This window comes from Capricornis sumatraensis, chromosome 14 (assembly GCF_032405125.1).
Source record: "Capricornis sumatraensis isolate serow.1 chromosome 14, serow.2, whole genome shotgun sequence".
NCBI classification, from domain to species: Eukaryota; Metazoa; Chordata; class Mammalia; order Artiodactyla; family Bovidae; genus Capricornis; species Capricornis sumatraensis.
In genome coordinates this window covers 12,558,813-12,577,640 of record NC_091082.1, presented here as the reverse complement: position 1 = coordinate 12,577,640, position 18,828 = coordinate 12,558,813, and the positions used below count along the sequence as shown (strand labels likewise).

At 47.6% G+C, this 18,828-nt stretch overlaps 1 protein-coding gene and 1 pseudogene across 1 annotated transcript; both read left to right on the top strand.

The window, feature by feature from the left end:
* LOC138090693 (14-3-3 protein zeta/delta-like) overlaps window positions 1-1,862 on the top strand; it is a 51,227-nt pseudogene extending 49,365 nt beyond the window's left edge.
* Window positions 1,863-2,368: 506 nt separating this feature from the next.
* On the top strand, window positions 2,369-7,882 carry AVPR1B (arginine vasopressin receptor 1B). Its single transcript, XM_068986449.1, has 2 exons — window positions 2,369-3,311; window positions 7,554-7,882. The coding sequence occupies exons 1-2, from the start codon at window positions 2,369-2,371 to the stop codon at window positions 7,880-7,882; spliced, it is 1,272 nt and encodes a 423-aa protein (XP_068842550.1).
* The last annotated feature ends 10,946 nt before the right edge of the window (window positions 7,883-18,828 follow it).

Below are 18,828 nucleotides of genomic sequence, written 5' to 3'. Positions count from 1 at the left end.
TCCTACAAACTGATAAGAAAAACCATCTGATCAAAAATTGTGCAGAGGCTATAAACAACTCACAAAAGCCCAAACAACAAATAAACACATGGTAAGATACTCAATTAATAGTCAGTGAAATAGAATAAAAGCAGCATGAGATGCTATTTCATATCTATCAAATTGGTGAAAATTAGAAAGTCTGACTGTGACGACGGTGGAAAACTCAAACGCAACTGGTGGGAGACTAAATCGGCACAACACATTTGGAGACAAAATTTAAGGTATGGATCTATCTAATTGAAAATTCATACACTGTATGGTCCAATAATACTTACATCAAGCATACACATCTGTATGTACACCTGAGAGAAATTCGCACATAAGGACGCATAGATAAAGAATGTTCATTGTAGCATTAAAAATTAAATAGCTGAAAATAACCTAAAATCATGAATAAACAAAATGCATTATATTCACATACTTCAATAGTGTGCATGAGGAACTGAATAAGCTAGATCTATGTGTTACCACGGGCAGACCTAAAAAATAAAGTGGAATTTAAAAAGCAAGTTCCAGAATGGTACGTATAGTTTGATATCATATGTCTAACTACATATAATTTTAAATGAATACATCGAGAAGTGAATGGGAGTAAGAAGATGGAGACAAACAGCCCTTTTGAGTTTCGCTGTCAAAGGGTTGGGCTGCACAGCACAAAAGGAAGCTAATGTATTTTAGGTGAGGAATGTGAGTGTTTGAACCATGAAGGATGAGCTGGAGATGAATGTGCAGGCTGCGTAGGGTGGAGGCGAGTCAAGAAGGGACCTTAATTGGATACGTGGTGGACGGATGACAGTATAAAGGGGGGTCAGGTTTGATTAAAAGGCAAGACAAGCGGACCTCCAGAATGATGATGGGCCCTGGCCTTTCTGAGGGTAGCGGACGATGCCGTTGTCACTCCTAAGGAGCTTCTGCTCTGGAGTCCCAGTGATCCACCTCCTCTATGTACTAAAAATAAAATGAATTCCACACCCAGCACCGCGGCACTGTTGCACTGTCTCCACCGCCCTGTGAGCTTCCTCTGGGCCCGGCGGTTTCTTTTTATCCGCACCCGTGCCTCTCACGGATGTTAGCACAGGCCGCTCTGGGAAAGCACTGGGCCTAGGCCCGCCTCCACTGCTCCGCTAGCTCCGTGATTTTCTAGAGCGAGTCCCGTAGCTTCCACCACCTCAGTTTTCTACCTCCCAGGGTGGTTAAACCGCCTTGAGGTGCCCGCTGGTGCAAGACTCCGGGAAGCCTGGAGGCGAAGCCCTCCCCTGGACCCCGGTTCCCCAGGACCGGCTCGTCCCACCGTGCGCTCTCCGCAGCTGCCTCCTCTCCACCCTCAGCCTCGCCTTTATTTTCTTCCCGCCTTTACGGCTCCAGGTTTCCCCAAAGCCTGCGGTCAGACGCCACCGCAGACGGCCCCGGGCTCCGTCTGGGGCGCTGCCTCGCCCACCTGGCCACCCTTGGGGGGCTACCTGGGGGACAGGGACCCCCCAGCGCTGCCGGCCTCGGGGTCCCCGGTAGGTGGGCGGCCACCACCGGAGACAGTCCGACGGTTCCAGGCGCGAGCCACGGGGAGCTCGTCTGTCCGCGGGCGCCGCCGGCCGGTGGGCGCTCGCCACGCCGTCGGCTTCTCTGGCTCCCTGTCTGTCCGGGGCCCACCTGCCCCTCTGCGCCTCCTCCCGGGCCTCCCTCGAGTCCCCACTCCCGCGCCCCCCGCCCCCCCAGCCAGCCTCTCGGGGCCCCGCGGTTGGTCGCTTACGGTGTCACTCCGCCCTCCCCGGCAGGAGCCACGCGGCGCGCAGGGGCCGCCGCTCTCAGATGCAAGCGCATAAAGCCTGCTCGCGCCGAGCCGCCAGCCCGGGCGAGTGGGCTCAGCGGCGTTTTCCAGCGACTCCTCCGGCCAGGAGCGCTCCTGCAAACAGGTTTAGGGGCACCCGCTTGCAGGAAAGTTTGGGGAAAGTGGATATGAGGCGCACTGGGGAGTGGTGCCAGCTCCCCCAGTCTTTTTACCCTTCCAGAAGGCTCGCCTTGCCCAGCCTCGCCCATTCTCCCCTTCCTGACTCCTCGGCTCCCTGACTCTTGCTTCCCGTCGCTCCCGGGTCCCCCCGCCCCTCTCTGGGCTCAGCATCTTCTTCCTTACCTCAGTCTCCCCATCCCTGCCCTCTTAACTCCTGCCACACAGTCTCAGCCTCCTTCTGGTCATCCCACCCTTCCCCTTTCTTCCATCTTTAACCTCCTCCTGCCCACTCCGTCTCATTCCTGCGGCCTCTCTACTTGCGCTCACACCCTGCGTCCATCCCCACCTCCCTGCCTGCTTCTCTCCCAGCCAACTTCCACCATGGATTCCAGGCCTCCTTGGACGGCTGCTCCTACCTCGGGGAGCACCCTCGCTGCCGCGAACGCCACCACACCCTGGCTGGGCCGGGATGAGGAGCTGGCCAAGGTGGAGATCGGCGTCCTGGCCACTGTCCTGGCGCTGGCGACAGGGGGCAACCTGACGGTGCTCCTGACGGTGGGGCAGCCGGTCCGCAAGCGCTCCCGCATGCAGGTGTTCGTGCTGCATCTGGCTCTGACCGACCTGGGCGTGGCGCTCTTCCAGGTGCTGCCCCAGCTGCTGTGGGACATCACCTACCGCTTCCGGGGCCCCGACCCGCTCTGCCGGGCCGTCAAGTACCTGCAGGTGCTGAGCATGTTTGCTTCCACCTACATGCTGCTGGCCATGACACTGGACCGCTACCTGGCCGTCTGTCACCCCCTGCGCAGCCTCCAGCAGCCCAGCCGGTCCACCTACCCGCTCATCGCAGCCCCCTGGCTGCTGGCGGCGGTCCTCAGCCTCCCTCAAGTCTTCATTTTTTCCGTACGAGAGGTGATCCAGGGCTCTGGAGTGCTGGACTGCTGGGCAGACTTCCGCTTCCCTTGGGGGCCACGGGCCTACATCACCTGGACCACCCTAGCCATCTTCATCCTACCAGTGGCCATGCTCACAGCCTGCTACAGCCTCATCTGCCACGAAATCTGCAAAAACCTCAAAGTCAAGACGGAGGCTGGGCAGGCCGAAGGAGGGAGCTGGGGCCCTGCGAACAGGCCGTCTGCTCCTCGTGGCCCGGTGGCAGCCACTCAGGGGCTGCCATCCCGGGTTAGCAGTGTCAGCACCATCTCGCGGGCCAAGATCCGAACTGTGAAGATGACTTTCGTCATTGTGCTGGCCTATATCGCCTGCTGGGCGCCTTTCTTCAGTGTCCAGATGTGGTCTGTGTGGGATGAGAATGCCCCCGATGAAGGCAAGTGTGTGGTCTGGTTGGGAAGGTAGAGGCAGGAGCAGGAGGTGGGAAAACGCAGAGAAGAGAGAAGGTGGTAAATTAGGACAGGGCCACAGTGGCTCCCGGGGCCAGGCAGGTAACAAATGGGTGAAGCAGTTAAAGATGGTGTCTGTTCCGGTGTGAAAAGGGACAGTTCTAGTATGCATTCATTTTGAATGGTTTCTATCAATCCCTTCAAAGCTGTTTGAAGATCTCATTTAGCATTATGTGCGTGTTACTCAGTCGTGTCTGACTCTTTGTGACCCCACGGACTGTAGCCTACCAGGCTCCTCTGTCCTTGGGATTCTCCAGGCCAGAATACTGGAGCAGGTTGCCATTTCCTTCTCCAGGGGGTCTTTCCGACCCAGGGATTGAATCCGTGTGTCCCGCACTGCAGGCAGAGTCTTCACCATCTGAGCCTCCTTCCCCGGTGGCGCTAGTCTGCCAGTGCCCGTCTGCCAGTGCAGAAGACTTAAGAGACGTGGGTTCGGTGCTTGGGTCGGGAAGATCCCCTGGAGAAGGGCATGGTAACTTGCTCCAGTATTCTGGCTTGGAGAATCCTGTGGACAGAGGAGCCTGGTGGGCTACAGTCCATGGGGTCATACAGAGTCGGACACGACTGAAGTGACTTAGCACGGCAGCACAGCATAGAGGCTGCCAGGGTCAGGCAGGTAACAAACGGGTGCAGCTTTAAAGATGGTGCCTAAACCGGTGTGAAAAGGGACAGCTGTGACTCCCATCCAGTCAAAACATGCCATGTGAGTACCTGTAATGTGAAATTTCCATATTCTACAATTTTGGCAAATAATTTAAGCATTTTAAAATACTATTTGGCCCTAATGAAGATATGACCATGAGTAGATTTGGCCAAGCAACTGACAGTTTGCTAGACGGTTTGAAAGGAATTTTCAAATGATTTGGTCCAGATGGCAGTTTGTGGCCCATGAAGTGTGTCTCTCAGCACTCTTCCCCTGCTACACCTGAACAAGACTTTGAACTCCTTTTCAACAGCCGTTTTCAAATAATTAGCCCTGGGGCACAACCCTGAAATTCCAAATTCAACCCTTTGTCTTGTTAATGAGAAAGCAGAGGCTCAGAGAGGATACCTGACCTGCCCAAGGCCACACAGCTAGGAAGAGGCGAAGTGACGAATAGAACCTAGGCCTGGAATCTCCTCGTTTCTTTCCTCAACTCCGTACCCCCACTTTCCAAATTCTAGCTCTGGAAGTGATGAAGAGAAGGGCCTTCCTCCTACGTGAAAAACCAAATGGGACCTTCTAAGAGGACTGTGTTCCCGGTGGGATGTGGGAGGCCTGATTCTGGTCATTTTTGGGAGTGAGATAGACGGCAGCCTAAGTTTCAGATACTGCCAACAGGTCAGGCCATTTGGGGGTGAGCTTGTCCTGAGAAAGGAAAGTGCTGTTTCTGGGCAGCCCAAATGCTGGCAAGTGGTATTCAAAGACATCTGTTCCTGCTCTCCTAAGAAGAGGGGTTGGGGACAAGTGTGCGGTCACCTGTCAGGGTGACTGGGTGCTCTCTAGTACAGCAGACTCTTCATGCACAGCTCGGGGTGTATGATGGGTGCAGCGTGTGACTGCCCCAGGGACACCCTGTGCACAGTTTGCCCTGGAAGCTTCCTGAGGACTCACTGACCAGCAGACCCAGACTGCCCCTTCCTACCAGCTCTTAGAGTGATCTCCCTTCCCTGTGCTTCTGTTTCTAGTCTCCATCTGCTCATCCTAGGTCACGCTCAAGCCAAACATCTTTTCCGGAAAGACGAAGTAAGGGGAAGGTTGTTCATGACATTAACACATCTCTGCCAGAGAGTTCAGCAAGATTCATGTTGATGTATGGCAGAGACCAACACAATATTGTAAAGCAATTATCCTTCAATTAAAAATAAATTTTTTTAAAAGCTAAAAAAAAGAGAGAGAGAGAGTTCAGCAATACTGAATTGTAACAGTCCCATTGTACCCCTCCTTAACCACTTTTTGGACACTAGTGTGGACCAGAGGCTATTTATAAAATTACCCTTTAAGCAATGACCATATTACCCCTAACCTGTTCTAGGGACTGCCCCCACCTCTAGTCAAGCACAGAATAGAAGGAAGGAGGGCTTTCTATGTGCCAAGCACATTTAGGCCTTGTGCTACTTAGGGGTAACCTTCTCCCCTTGACATCTAAGTAATCTGAGCTTCAGAGAGGTGAAATAACTGGTCCAAAGTGCCACTTCTAGTAAGAGATGGAGCCAAGAAATTGAATCAAGGTCTTTTTAGGCCAAACTTTATCCAGACTTTTATTGTTGTCTTATTCCCAACAATCATAGCTGAGCTGGTGGCACCAGTGATGAGAAGGCCATTCGCCCATTATCAAGGAACCTACGAGAAGCTTTCTTGCTTGCCTCCTATAGTCACCACCATCATCAGCCTGTCCCTCAGACCCGTATATAAGTGACTTATCACTAATCAAGGGCCTCTCCAAGTAAGCAGTGCAGGAAAAAAGTGTCCCTCAGAAAACCAGAAGCCCTTCGGGGACTATGAGTTGAGCAGACATTCACTACTTTAAACTTGCTTTCCGGTACACACAGCTTCCCTCCACGGCACGCTGGCCTCCTGGCCTCTTGTCCCTGAGTCTTTGGCAGGAAGCTGTCTCCTTGCACTTGCCCTTGCCCCCGACCATCAGTGGAGCCTCTGCCAGGCCGCGCTGTAGCAGGTCTGCCCTCCAGGACTGAGCTGGAGCCTCCGAAGACTCCAGGGCTCCAGGTGCATCTCGAGCCCCGACCTGGGCCTGGCTCGGGGGGGCCAATCCAAACAGATGCTTCCCAAGTGAAGAAACCCTGGAAACCCTCAGTCTCTGGCCTAATCTAGGCACTATACATATACTGATGGAGCAGATGAGATGAATGCACACCTTAGCCAAAGCAGCTTCTCAAATGTCTGCAGCCCCCAGGTGTTCAGTTAACTGGGGCGCAGGCCAGACACCTTCATGCTGCAGGAGCCTGGGTTTGTTGCTGAGGCTGGTCCCCTCCTTGCTCTCACTGCTATGCTTCTCAACTCTGTGATTCATGCTTTCTCTCAAGTATCCTGACCCTGTGTCTTTTCTTCTCTTGGGCTGCAAGTACCACTGGAGAGCACCCAAGGACCCAGCATATTGGAAGCTTTCATGGCACTTTACAGAGCAGGCGCTTGAGCTTTGCCTTTGAGTTCATTGGTTGAAATGGTGCAGAACTGCTGCTTTAAAGAGGGGAGACCTAGGTTCAGGTCTGTGCCATAACCCTCAATTCCTTCCAGCTCTGCCATGGCACTCGGTGATTCTACAGCCTCCACTAAAGCACTGGGCAACTCAGTGTGCAGCCCATGCCATAGCTTAGCCATGGTGCGTCTGGCAGAAGGCTGGGGCCCATCCCAGCAGCTTTCCTGCTGGCATGAGAAGTTTCATTTCGTTTTCAGAAAGAGTATTATATCTGGAAGGAATCTTATCGGAGTCTTTGAAGGCTCACATTTTGACTGTCCAGGAGAGAAATTAGTTTTCCCTGCAGAAGGGACATTCTCTGGATGTAATTTCTGACGACGGAGAACAGCACTGGCCAGGAACGAGATGCCTGGATGCCCTGTACCTAGAAGCTGCACAGTTGGAGGTGGCTTCATGGGACCTCTAGGCTGTCAGGCTCCACTGATTGCCTACGAGGTCCCCAGCACCGGCCTGGCACAGTCAATACTCATACGGACAATAACTGAATGACAGAATGACTGGGACGGACCCTAAGGGGTCAGAAGGCAGTGTGTATCCGTATCTATGACATAAGTGGGAATGCAGGTGTGCCCAAACTTGGCTAGAATCATGGTCATTTTTCCTGCAGATTTTATAGAAATTGCCTCACCCGTGCTTGACATCCATTAGGGGATTCATAATTCAAGATTTTGGAACAAAGATAGTGATCCAGTTCGGGCTGCTCCTATTGCTGACTGTCTGTGTCTCTAAAGTCAGCTTAGAGCAAGCCTCAGCTCCTGTCATCACCCTGTGGCACAAAATGAATAAATAAATCAGTGAGGCAAAACCCTGGAGTTAGGAGTCCCAGGTTGGAGTCCCAGCTGTGATCCTTTCTGATTATAGAACCCCACGTGGTCCTCCTTGGGATTCAGCTTCCTCCTCTGTTCTGTAGGGAGCAGGACTCTCTCCCAGGGCCCTTCCAGCTCTGAAACCCTTGTGCTTCTCCCTTGGCAGATTCGACCAACGTGGCTTTCACCGTCTCCATGCTTTTGGGCAACCTCAGCAGCTGCTGCGACCCCTGGATCTACATGGGCTTCAGCAGCCACCTGTGGCGGCGTGCCCTGCGCCGTCTGGCCTGCTGCAGAGGCATGGGGCCCAGGACGCGCAGGCGGCTCTCCAACGGCAGTCTGTCCAGCCGCCATGCCACCCTGCTGACCCGCTCGAGTGGCCTGCCTGCCCGCGGCCTCAGCCCCGGACTCAGCAGGAAACCAGGGCCCAGAGACTCCCTGCGGGGCACAGAGCAGGTGGATGGCGATGCTGCCACTGAGACCAGCATCTTTTAGGGAGCACTCTCCAGAGTCTGGCGGAGGATCTCTGCCCATCTCAGCACTGCCCAGCCTGATGCTCTCCATGGTCTTCTTCAGTTAGAACCTTTCATGACTTTGCAAGATTGGAGAAGCGTTCTCTCAGGACACCTAACCAATAGGCTCTAGAAGAATTGTTGGATTTTCACGACAATGACGTTTATGCCCTTTGACTCGGCTTGAGGCAGGGTGAGGAGGCCGGAAAGGTTGCTCCTATCTTTGGTGTCATAGCTGCCCGCCCAACCTCCTGGGAAACAGGGAGACTCAGACTGTCTGCTTCCTTGATGCTGCCGTATTCACAGCGTGTCTGGGGACCAGGTGTGTGATAGGTGTGGTGCTGCAGATCTGGGCTCTCCTGCCTGGGGGTCCACAGGCAGCAGGGATTTAGAGGCTGGTATCTTATCTTGTTTGTCCCACCCTGATCTGACTAGTTCTTCAGCCAGGAGAGGGAAGGAGTGAATAACTGCAAGGAGGACCCTATTTGAATCCTGAGATGGGTGTGTGTGGGAGGGGGCGTTGGTAGAGAGAGGCGTGCTTAATGAAGAGAAGTGAACAGGTGTGGGGGCTTCGCCTGCTCCCCTCACCTGTCTACTGAAGGGAAGTGAGGGGTAGCACAGTGCTTGGCAACTGGTAAAAACTCTGCAAATGCCACTTATCTTCTCCCAAATACCCTCATTTATAGTTAGGATGGGTGACAAGGCAAAGGACTGCATGTTCTTGGTGGGATGGCCCACTGGGGTGAGTGTGGGAAGAATGAGTGAGGAGGGAGGAGATGAAAATGGTCACCAAATTCTGAGTGGGAGGGTCTTAGAAGCAGCAGGGATTGGTCGCACTTCCCCTTCCCTTCACGGGATCCACGTGGCTCCTGCCTCTTGGGCTGCATGGAGGGGACATCCTTTGAGAAAGTGTGACTTAGTCGTGGATTTGTTTGAGGCTCTTCAGAGCTTCCACACAAATCACATGCTTGCCACAATCAAGTCAGGAGCCCAGGATGGGAAACCCGGCTCTGCCTGGTGGTATCTGTACGACCTTGGGAACTTAACCTCCCTCTCTGGACCTCAGCTCCTTGCCTGTAGAATAGAGATGCTCTTCAAGGTCTTTCCCAGCTCAAACCTTTTATGACTTGCAAGACTGGAGAAGCACTAAGGACTTCCTAACCCGTAAGCTCTAGAAGAATTGTTGGATTTTCATGATAGTAACATTTATGCTGTCTGACTCAGTTTTGGTGACTGTGGGTCCTGCCACAGCCATGCTGCCCACCTCTGCCCACAGTTCAGTTCAGTCGCTCAGTCGTGTGCCACTCTTTGCGACCCCATGGACTGCAGCACGTCAGGCCTCCCTGTCCATCACCAATTCCTGGAGCTTGCTCAGACTCATGTCCATCGAGTCAGTGATGCCATCCAACCATCTCATTCTCTGTCGTCCCCTTCTCCTCCTGCCCTCAATCTTTCCCAGCATCAGGGTCTTTTCCAATGAATCAGCTCTTTGCATCAGATGTCCAAAGTACTGGAGTTTCAGCTTCAGCATCAGTCCTTCCAGTGAATATTCAGGACTGATCTCCTTTAGGATGGACTGGTTGGATCTTCTTGCAGTCCAAGGGACTCTCAAGAGTCTTCTCCGGCACCACAGTTCAGAAGTGTCAATTGCCAGCAGTTACATGATGCTAATGCCAAGAGGGCCTGGCAGGGGGGAAGCTGGGACTTTGTCCTGCTCCTCATTATCTCCAGTGGCATTTATACCTTGGAATAACCTCCTCTCCATGATTCTGGCTCTAATCTAAGTGATGGTCTTGATAGTGGGAAGAGAATCAGCTGAAGTCAGGCCCTGGTTCTACCACCATGATGCCGCCAGTGACCTTGCTCTCTTCATTACGTGCTTAGTCACTCAGTCGTGTCTGACTCTTTGTGGCCCCATGGACTGTAGCCTGCCAGGCTCCTCTGTCTATGGGAGTCTCCAGGCCAAAATACTGGAGTGGGTTACCGTGCCCTCTTCCAAGGGATCTTCTCAATCCAGAAATTGAACCCTGGTCTCCTGCATTGCAAGCATATTCTTTACCGTCTGAGCCACCAGGGAAGCTCAGGAATACTGGAGTGGGTAGCCTATCCCTCTCCAGGGGAACTTCCTGACCCAGGGATCGAACTGGGGTCTCCTGCATTGCAGGCAGATTCTTTACCGGCTGAGCTACCAACGAAGCTCTCTTCGTTATGAGGGTCAAATAGGACTGTGGATATGTAGGCAGTTTGTAAACCCAGGAACTTCTAAACCCATGAAGCTATACTACTGTGGGGATTGATTGCTAATCTAATTAAGAGCTCTTGAGAGCAACACTAGGGAACAGAGTCACTCTCTGCCCTCCACTCCTAGGGAAGCTTTGAGGGGTGACTGTGGCTTTGGGGATATACTTCTTTAAGAGGCCGCTTAGCTCTAAGAAATCTCCTTAGGCCTCCTTAAGAGAAAAGAACTAAGCTGAGTGTCATGAGTGAGCAAAGTTTCCCAGCCTTTCAACACTAGAGAACTGGAAACTGGGATGCAGGCCCTAATGGGATCAAGGCTCAGGGCAGATGTGGGAACCCACTCTCTGTCTCCACTGCAGCCATTGCTCATGTCAGCCCCTGACATCCAACTGCTTCTTCCCAGTCCATCTGTCCTGATGGAGCTGGGCTTATGAACCTCACACACCAGCCTGAGCTTTTGAAGTTGCTCCTTCCTCTGTTTGCATAAGCCTTCCTCACTTCAGACCACAGTTTCTGACCCTAGTGCCACAGTAGATAGTAAGCAGATCTTTGCTCATCATGATAACTGGGACGTAGAAGGGATACTGGCCTTGTAACCCAAACCTGGTTTTGAGTCCCGATCTCACCTCTTTTCTACCTGTATGAACTTGGGCAGGTTATCTAATGTCTCTGAGCAAGCGGCACTCATAAATAGAAGTAACAACGTCTGCCTTGTGGGAGGCATTTGTGAGGCTGTAGACTGTACCACATTCTTCTGATACTAGAGAGGATGGTGGCCTGGCTCTGGATCTCATCCAGGAGTGGCTTCCAGGGCACTGGGCCTGAGACTCTACAGTGGAGAGGAGAGAAGAGACCCAGAATCAGGGTTGGCCAGAGCCCCTCCCATGCCCACTCCGTGCTTTCTGTAGCTTGCTTGCTTGCTTGTGAAGTCGCTCTATCATGTCCGACTCTTTGCGACCCCATGGACTGTAGCCCACCAGGTTCCTCCATCCATTGGATTTTCCAGGCAAGAGTACTGGAGTAGGTTGCCATTTCCTTCCCTAGGGGATCTTCCCGACCCAGGGATCAAACCTGGGTCTCCCACATTGTAGGCAGACGCTTTACCCTCTGAGCCATCAGGGCAGTCCTTCTACAGCAAGGAGTAGCAATAATCCCACTATTATATTTCCAGATTTCCTTTACACAAGGGGGATTTACTTCTGATGGTGGCTTTGGGACCCTCACTCTTTCTCCCATGGAAAGGCTGCACTTGATCTTTTCCAGAAACCTGGTGCTGTTCTGTGATGAGGCCAATGGGGAACAGCTGGACACCAGGCTGGGCGCCTCAGGAGTCTATTCCAGGAGGCTTCTGAAGGAAATGGCAGGATGATGTCGTGTCAGACTCTTTGCGAGCCCATGGACTACAGCATGACAGGCTTCCCTGTCCTTCACCATCTCCCGGAGCTTGCTCAAACTCATGTCTATTGAGTCAGTGATGCCATCCAACCATCTCATCCTCTGTTGTCCCCTTCTCCTCCTGCCCTCAATCTTTCCCAGCATCAGGGTCTTTTCCAATGAGTTGGCTCTTTGCATCAGGTAGCCAAAGTATTGGCGCTTCAGCTTCAGCATCAGTCCTTCCAGTGAATATTCAGGATTGATTTTCTTTAGGATTGACAGGTTTGACCTCCTTGCAGTCCAAAGAACTCTCAAGAGTTTTCTTCAGCACCACAATTGAAAAGCATCAATTCTTCGACGCTCTCTGACAGCTCACCCCAGGAGAAATTGAGCTGTACTGTCCCTGGGCTGAGCACCTTTGTGAATTGTTTATGCCATCCTGTGGACTCTGTGAATAACTGCACTTCAGTCCTGTGAGCCCATGTGGAAGTAGAGGGCTGGGCGTTGGGGGGGCAGGGGACTGTTGGGTGGGCAGGGTTGAACATGGCAGGAGGAGGTTAGTTGCTTGACTGCGGGCATTTCTCAGAACTGCTTTCTATGTTATTTGGTCTATGTCAGTAATTTTCTAGATGACTTTGTGTTTTGTATGTAAATAAGTATTCCCATCTATTGAGGAGCTATAGCCTCCGTCTAGGCCATAGCAACTCACTCCTGAGTCCAGAACCCAAAAATGTGGTTGAAATTAGCCAATAAAACTGCTTGATAACCAGCAAATTTCTGGTCACCTTTGTTTCCTATGGGCAATGACAAAGATATATGTGAGCTAAAATAAAATTGTGATAGCTTTGAGCAGAAGAGGGGCAGGGGAAATGTCGAGGTGTGGTGAGCCACCTTCCCGGTGTCCCTCACCCGCTTGAAGGGGAAAGAAAAGTGACCTGGGATTTGCCCTGGGACCACACGGTGGCAGTGTGGAGCTAAAAGTGAGTCTGACGCAGTAAATGACCTGCGTCAGGGAGGGGCCTGCAGGGAGTCTTCCCAGCTCTAAGGCCTTACTAAGTTTCCCTAAGGTTCTAGAGTCTTGGTCTTGCATTTGACCCAGCTCTCCTGAGAGCTGACCTGCTCTCAGGAGCTTACATGCACTTCTTTCTCCTGGAGTTCACAGAGGATGTATTTAGCAAAGAGGGGCAAAGAGCAAGAGGTTTCTTCTGCAGGTTGAGGGTCTGAATATAGAGATTCTTATCTGAAAGGATGGGTGCATGAGGGAGCTAGTGAGACCTCAAAAAAAAAAAAAAAGCCAATAATTTGGAGTCATTATGTGTTTGGTTTAGAGGCCAGGGTCTTGGGTTAGAAGGCCCCTTGAAGCGCCTCTGGGTCAGAGCAATAGTCCTGATTCAGGAGCAAATACACTACAGGTGTTGAGCATAAAATACCTCTTCACACTGTGGGTCTTGCTGGTGGATAAGATAGTTTACCTCACTGAATTCTGCTGCAGTTTCATGGTGGGCTGTGGGTGCTTGCTCCTTTAGAATAAAGCTTCATGGAAGACAGGTCACATTTAGTCTGGTCCAGTGTGCATTCCCAGTTCATCACTGACATGTAAACAGCCTTCTACTGGCTGCTGGTAGCAAATCAGTTTGTGTGTACCTTGTGATAAGACAGTTTTGGAGAGATTTTTATCCAGTCTTTATCCACAGAGGAACTGAGAGTGAGGCAGCATAATTCTTCCCTGGAGGTTCTGATGATATACAGAGAAAGTATATGTATGTTACTGGAGAAAGTGACTTTATTGTACCAGAAACTGTACTCCTCAAAGGGTGATTACCTGTACATAAAACCATTTATACAGATTTAGGCAGCTAACCCTTTAAGCTCATGGAAGTATATATATATTTTTTAAAAGGCCATTTGATTTCTAGCTACGTGGCTAGCAATGTGGATCAGGTCAAATTATTAGCTGGCCCCAATCGTTATCTTATTAGCCCAAACTCTCCTGTTCACTTTTCAGACCATCTAATTCATCTGCATTTTTGATGGTCGATCAAATCTCTGTGAGTCACTTGGAGTCACAATTTCACCTCTATTCTTAAACAGCACTCTCAAAGAAGGCCTCCCTTTATAAGCAACTGGGGTGAGTGCTAATGTTAACCTCTATGATATATTTACTTGCCTTGAAAATCATGCCTTTGAAACCAATCCTAGCACAGTTCATTATACCCCTTAATCAGGTGGGCAGGGGCATTCTTGTCTCTCTTTCCTCTGACATTAAATTCCTGTTCCCCAGTATCACTTCTTCTGAATTCAGACATTTCTCCATGCAGTTCAGTTCAGGTCGGTCCCTGGAGAATTTATGGAGTGCCTGCCTGCACTGGGTCAGGTCTGTTCCCTGTCTTTCTGCCTCTTCTTCCATCCAACCATCCACCCACCATTTTTTCTAAACTGAGGTCAGAAACCATCTCTCTCTAGCTACTTTTTCTGATTAGGTCCACCTGATCTTAACATTCTTATACCCAATCTAATCCTTGATGAGCTCTGGTTTTGCTCTGTGTTAATTCTCTTTTGTCATCTGTTATTGAACACATGTTCTTGCCTGTCTCCACATGGAGGTCATGCACCACCTAACCTAATCTAGATGCTAAAGTCTTACGTTTATGTATGATCCTCCCAACTTGCAGGGCCTACTCTGGGAGAAAGCAGAAGGCAGGCACTCTGTCCATGCTACCACAGTTCTCCTCTCTCCTGGTGTGGAAAGTGTCTTAGCAGTATCTCTGCCCAGTCTCTCTTGGGTGTGCTCTAACCTGCCGGGGTCCAGCCCCGGTGGATCCAGGGTGATTCGAAGGTGGGGACGGAGTCGGCGTCCTTGGAAAAATACATATTTAATTCCAGATAGAGAGGGATTAGAAACGGATAGTGTAGTAGGAAAATTAGTGGAGAAAAAGAGCTGAATAACTTGGTTTACGTGGAATAGCATCCATGCTCCAGATGGGAATTCAGCCAGAGAAACGGGCAGCAAGAAAGAAACGACATGGGGGAATCAGTCTTTCCGGAAACTGATCCGATTTTCTTTATTTTTAGGTTTGCTTATGTACCTTTTGTTACACATAGGGATGAATACAGAGTCACGCGGGGGTCAGCAGTCCTGACCTTTATCAAAGTCAGGTGCTTCACATAAAAGGGTCTTAGGGATTTTACATCATCTTCTGGCCATGAGACCTGCTGACATTTTATGATCCTTTCTTTCTGATAACCAAAAAGCTTATTTTTTCCAAGGGTGTTTTTTCTTAAACCAGGCACCACCCTCCAAATAAAGTTGCATTCCTATAGGGTGAGGGTGTAGTGAGTTACAATCAAGAAAGGAATTTATTTAACCCAAGGTTAACATGATTAATCTTAAAGGTTAATACTTATTTCTCCTATATGCTTAAAGGTTAATACTTATTTCTCCTATATATTAGTTATATTCATTATAAGGACAGGGAATATGGAGATTTAGCAGCAAACATCAGCCCAACAAGTGAAAATCCTTTCACCAATGTTCCCCTTAAGATCTATTTAGTCTTAAGATAGTGATAAAGTTACATTTTTGCATAGCAAGGACACAGTGATTTATAACAAAGTACAGTGATCTATTACAAAAGAGAAAATTCATTAACTCAAAAAGTCTAGTATTGCTAACCTTAAAAACTACTGTATTTCCCTTTCTATATTCCAAACACATTGATTAATATATTCCTAGGTGCCTAAGGATATGGAGGCCTGGCAGCAATCATTGACTCAACAATGAGAAAAGCCCTATGCTCATTAAGACTCTCAAAATACTCCAAAACTCTCTGTGCTGTTTATGGTTGAGAGGTGGTAAACAATCATGTGCATAGTGGCAGGAGTATGGATAATCCTGTCACACAAGCTAGTCTGTCAGCAGAGAGGTTTGACCTGAGACACCTGTTGTCACACCCAGGGCAGGGAATTAGCAGCAATTATTGGCATAACAAATGAAAAACCCTTCACCAATATAATTCCTAACCAACCCACTATATTGACAGTTTCCAACTTCCCAAAGGAATTTGCCTTTAGTAAGTCTAAAACATCTCGTGCCTCTCAGGTTGGGAGGCTGTAAACAATCACATGTGGCCTGACGAACCTATACAGGCGGGCTAGATAACCCTGAAAGCTGAAACACTCTTGTCATGCCCAGGAATTTTTATTGACTTGGAGCTGGACGTTTACCACTTCTCTGAGAGAAATAGTGATGGGGGAGAGCTCCCCGTAAAGTCAGAGGTGTAGGTGGGAGCATAAAACAGACTCTGGTTTTGGGGGTAGGTGCTCGGGAACAGGGGGTTTCCTGAGGCTTGATCACGCCTTTGCATATGCCAAGCCTCCTTCCTCATGACCTATCTGAATCTCTTGAGCATATCTTGAAATTTTTTTTTTCCAATTTAAAAGAGATCAATGAGAAGTAGAATTTTGCTTCTGGATGCAAAGATAGTGTCACTGTTGTTGGCTTTGGCGGTGTTTACTCCTCATTCTGTTTCTCTAATCAGTAGAAACTCTTTTTTACCATTAAGAAAAGCTCAAACAAAACTGACAGACCTTTGGCTAGAGTTGTCAAGAAAAAAAAGAGAGAAGGGCCAAATAAATAAAATCAGAGGTGAAAAAGTTAGTTAGTTCTAACTAACACCACAGAAATGTAAAGAATCATAAGAAATTACTGTAAACTATACTATATGTTGATAAAATGGGCAACCTAGAAGAAATGCACAAATTCTAGAAATGTACAATCTCCTGTGATTGAATCAGGAAAAAATAGAAAATATGATCAAACCAATTACCAATCATGAAATTGAATCAGTAATTTTTAAAACTTCCAACAAACAAAAGTCCAGGACCAGACAGCTTCACAGGTGAATTTTACCAAACATTTAGAGAAGAGTTAATGTTTATCCTTCTAAAATTATTTGCAAAGAAAGTAATGCCTCCAAACTCATTCTACAAGGCCAGCCTCACTCTGGTGCCAAAACCAGAAAAAGATATCACAAAAAAAGATATTACAGGCAAATATCACTGATGAACATAGATGAAAAAAATCCTCCATAAAATACTAGCGAAACATCTAACAATACATTAAAAGGATCATATAGCATGATCAAGTGAAATTTATTTCAGAGTTTCAAGGATTTTTCAACATCCCAAAATCAATCAATGTGATATACCACATTAATGAATTGAAGAATAAAAATCATGGGATCATCTCAAAAGGCTTTTGAGAAAATTCAGTATACCTTTATAATAAAAACTTTCAACAAAGTGAATATAGAAGAAACATATTTCAACATAATAAAGATTATATATGACAAGCCCATAGCTAACATCATACTCAGTGGTGAAGAGCTAAAAGCATCTAAGAAAGTTCTATGATTAAAAAAAAAGACAAGGATGCCCACTCTCACCACTTTTAACCAACATTGTATTGCAAGTCCTAGCCATAGCAATTAGACAAGAAAAAGAAACGAGGAATCCAAATTAAAAAGGAATAAGTAAAATTGTCACTGTTTACAGATGACATAATACTATACATGGAAAATCTAAAGATTCCACCAAAAAACTACAAGAGCTCATCAATGAATTTAGTAAAGTTGAAGCATGCAAAATTAGTAGGCAGAAATTGGTTGCATTTCTATACAATAACAACAAACTATCAGAAAATAAAATTAAGAAAATTATCCCATTTACAGTTGTATCAAAAATAATAAAATATTTAGAAATAAATATAAATAAGAAAGTAAAAAGCTGTAATTGGAAAGCTGTAAGACACTAATGAAAGAAATTGAAGATGACGCAAACAGAAAAGTATGCTGTGCTCATTGATTAAAAGAAATAATCTTGTTAAAATGACAATGCAACCTACGTACTCAATACCATCTCTATTGAAATATAAACGGCATTTTTCACAGAACCAGAACAAATAATTCTAAAATTTCTGGAAACACAAAAGACCCTGAATAGCCAGAACAATCTTGAGAAAGAAGAAGAAACCTGGACGTATCACAATCTCTGGTTTCAAACTATAATCCAAACCTACAGCTATCAAAACAGTGTGGTGCTGGCACAAAAACAGACATGTAGATCAGTGAAACAGAATAGAGAACCCAGAAATGAACCCGTACTTATATGGGCAATCAACCTACAACAAAGAAGGCGAAAATATAAAAGGGGGAAAGGACAGCCTCTCCAGTAAATAATGTTGGGAAAACTGGACAGCTACATGCGCAAGAACCAAACTGCATTGCTTTCTCACACTATGCACAAAAGAAAACTCAAAGTGGATTAAAGAGTTAAATGCATAAAACTTTTAGGAAAAAACAGGCAGTACACACTATGGCATTGGTCTTAGTAACAATGTTTTTTAAACACATCACTTCAAGCAAGTGAAACAAAAGCAAAAATAAACATATGAGACTACATAAAGCTAAAAAACTTTGTACCATAAAGGAAGCTATTAACAGAATGAAAGGACAATCTACTGAAAAGGAGAAGTTATTTTCAAATGATATATCCACTAAGAGGTCTATACCCAAAATATACAAAGAACCCATACAACTCAACAAAAAATGATTGGAAATGGCAGAGGATATGAAGAGAGATTTTTCTAGAAAAGACATGCCAAAACATGAGCATATGAAAACATGCTCAACATCAGTAATCTTCAAGGCAAATACAGACCAAAACCACAATGAGATGTCAACTTTCATCTGTCAGAATGGTTGTTATCAAAAAGACAACAAATACGTGTTAAGGAGAATGTGAAAAAAAAGGGAGCCTGGAGCCCCGCCTCATGCACTGTTGGTGGGAATATAAACTGGTACAGCTGCTATAGAAAACAGTTCAGAGATTCCTCAAAAAATAAAAAGTAGAGATAACATTTGATCCAGCAATTCTACTCCTTAGTATTTATCCAAGAAAGTGAAAACACTGATTGAGAAAGATATATATACCCTATGTTCATGGCAGCGTTATTTGCAGTAGCCAAGATGCGGAAGCAACATGAAAGCCCATCAGTAGATGAACAGATAAACAAGATATAATATATATACGTGTGTGTGTGTGTGTGTGTGTGTGCTGTGTGTGTGAATATATATTCAGCCATAACAAGAATGAAATTTTGCCATTTGCAACAATGTGAGTCGACCTAGAAGGTGTTAGGTTAATAAGTCAGATAAAGAAAGACAAATACTGTTATGATTTCACTTATACATGGAATATAAAATAAAACACAAATGAACAAAAATAACAAAACATAAACAGAGTAATAGATACAGAGAA

Excerpts from the sequence above, each read along its gene's own strand:
- AVPR1B (XM_068986449.1), top strand. The coding sequence starts at position 2,369 with ATGGATTCCAGGCCTCCTTGGACGGCTGCTCCTACCTCGGGGAGCACC. Across the intron at positions 3,312-7,553 it reads TGAGAATGCCCCCGATGAAG|ATTCGACCAACGTGGCTTTC; the intron begins GCAAGTGTGTGG and ends CTCCCTTGGCAG.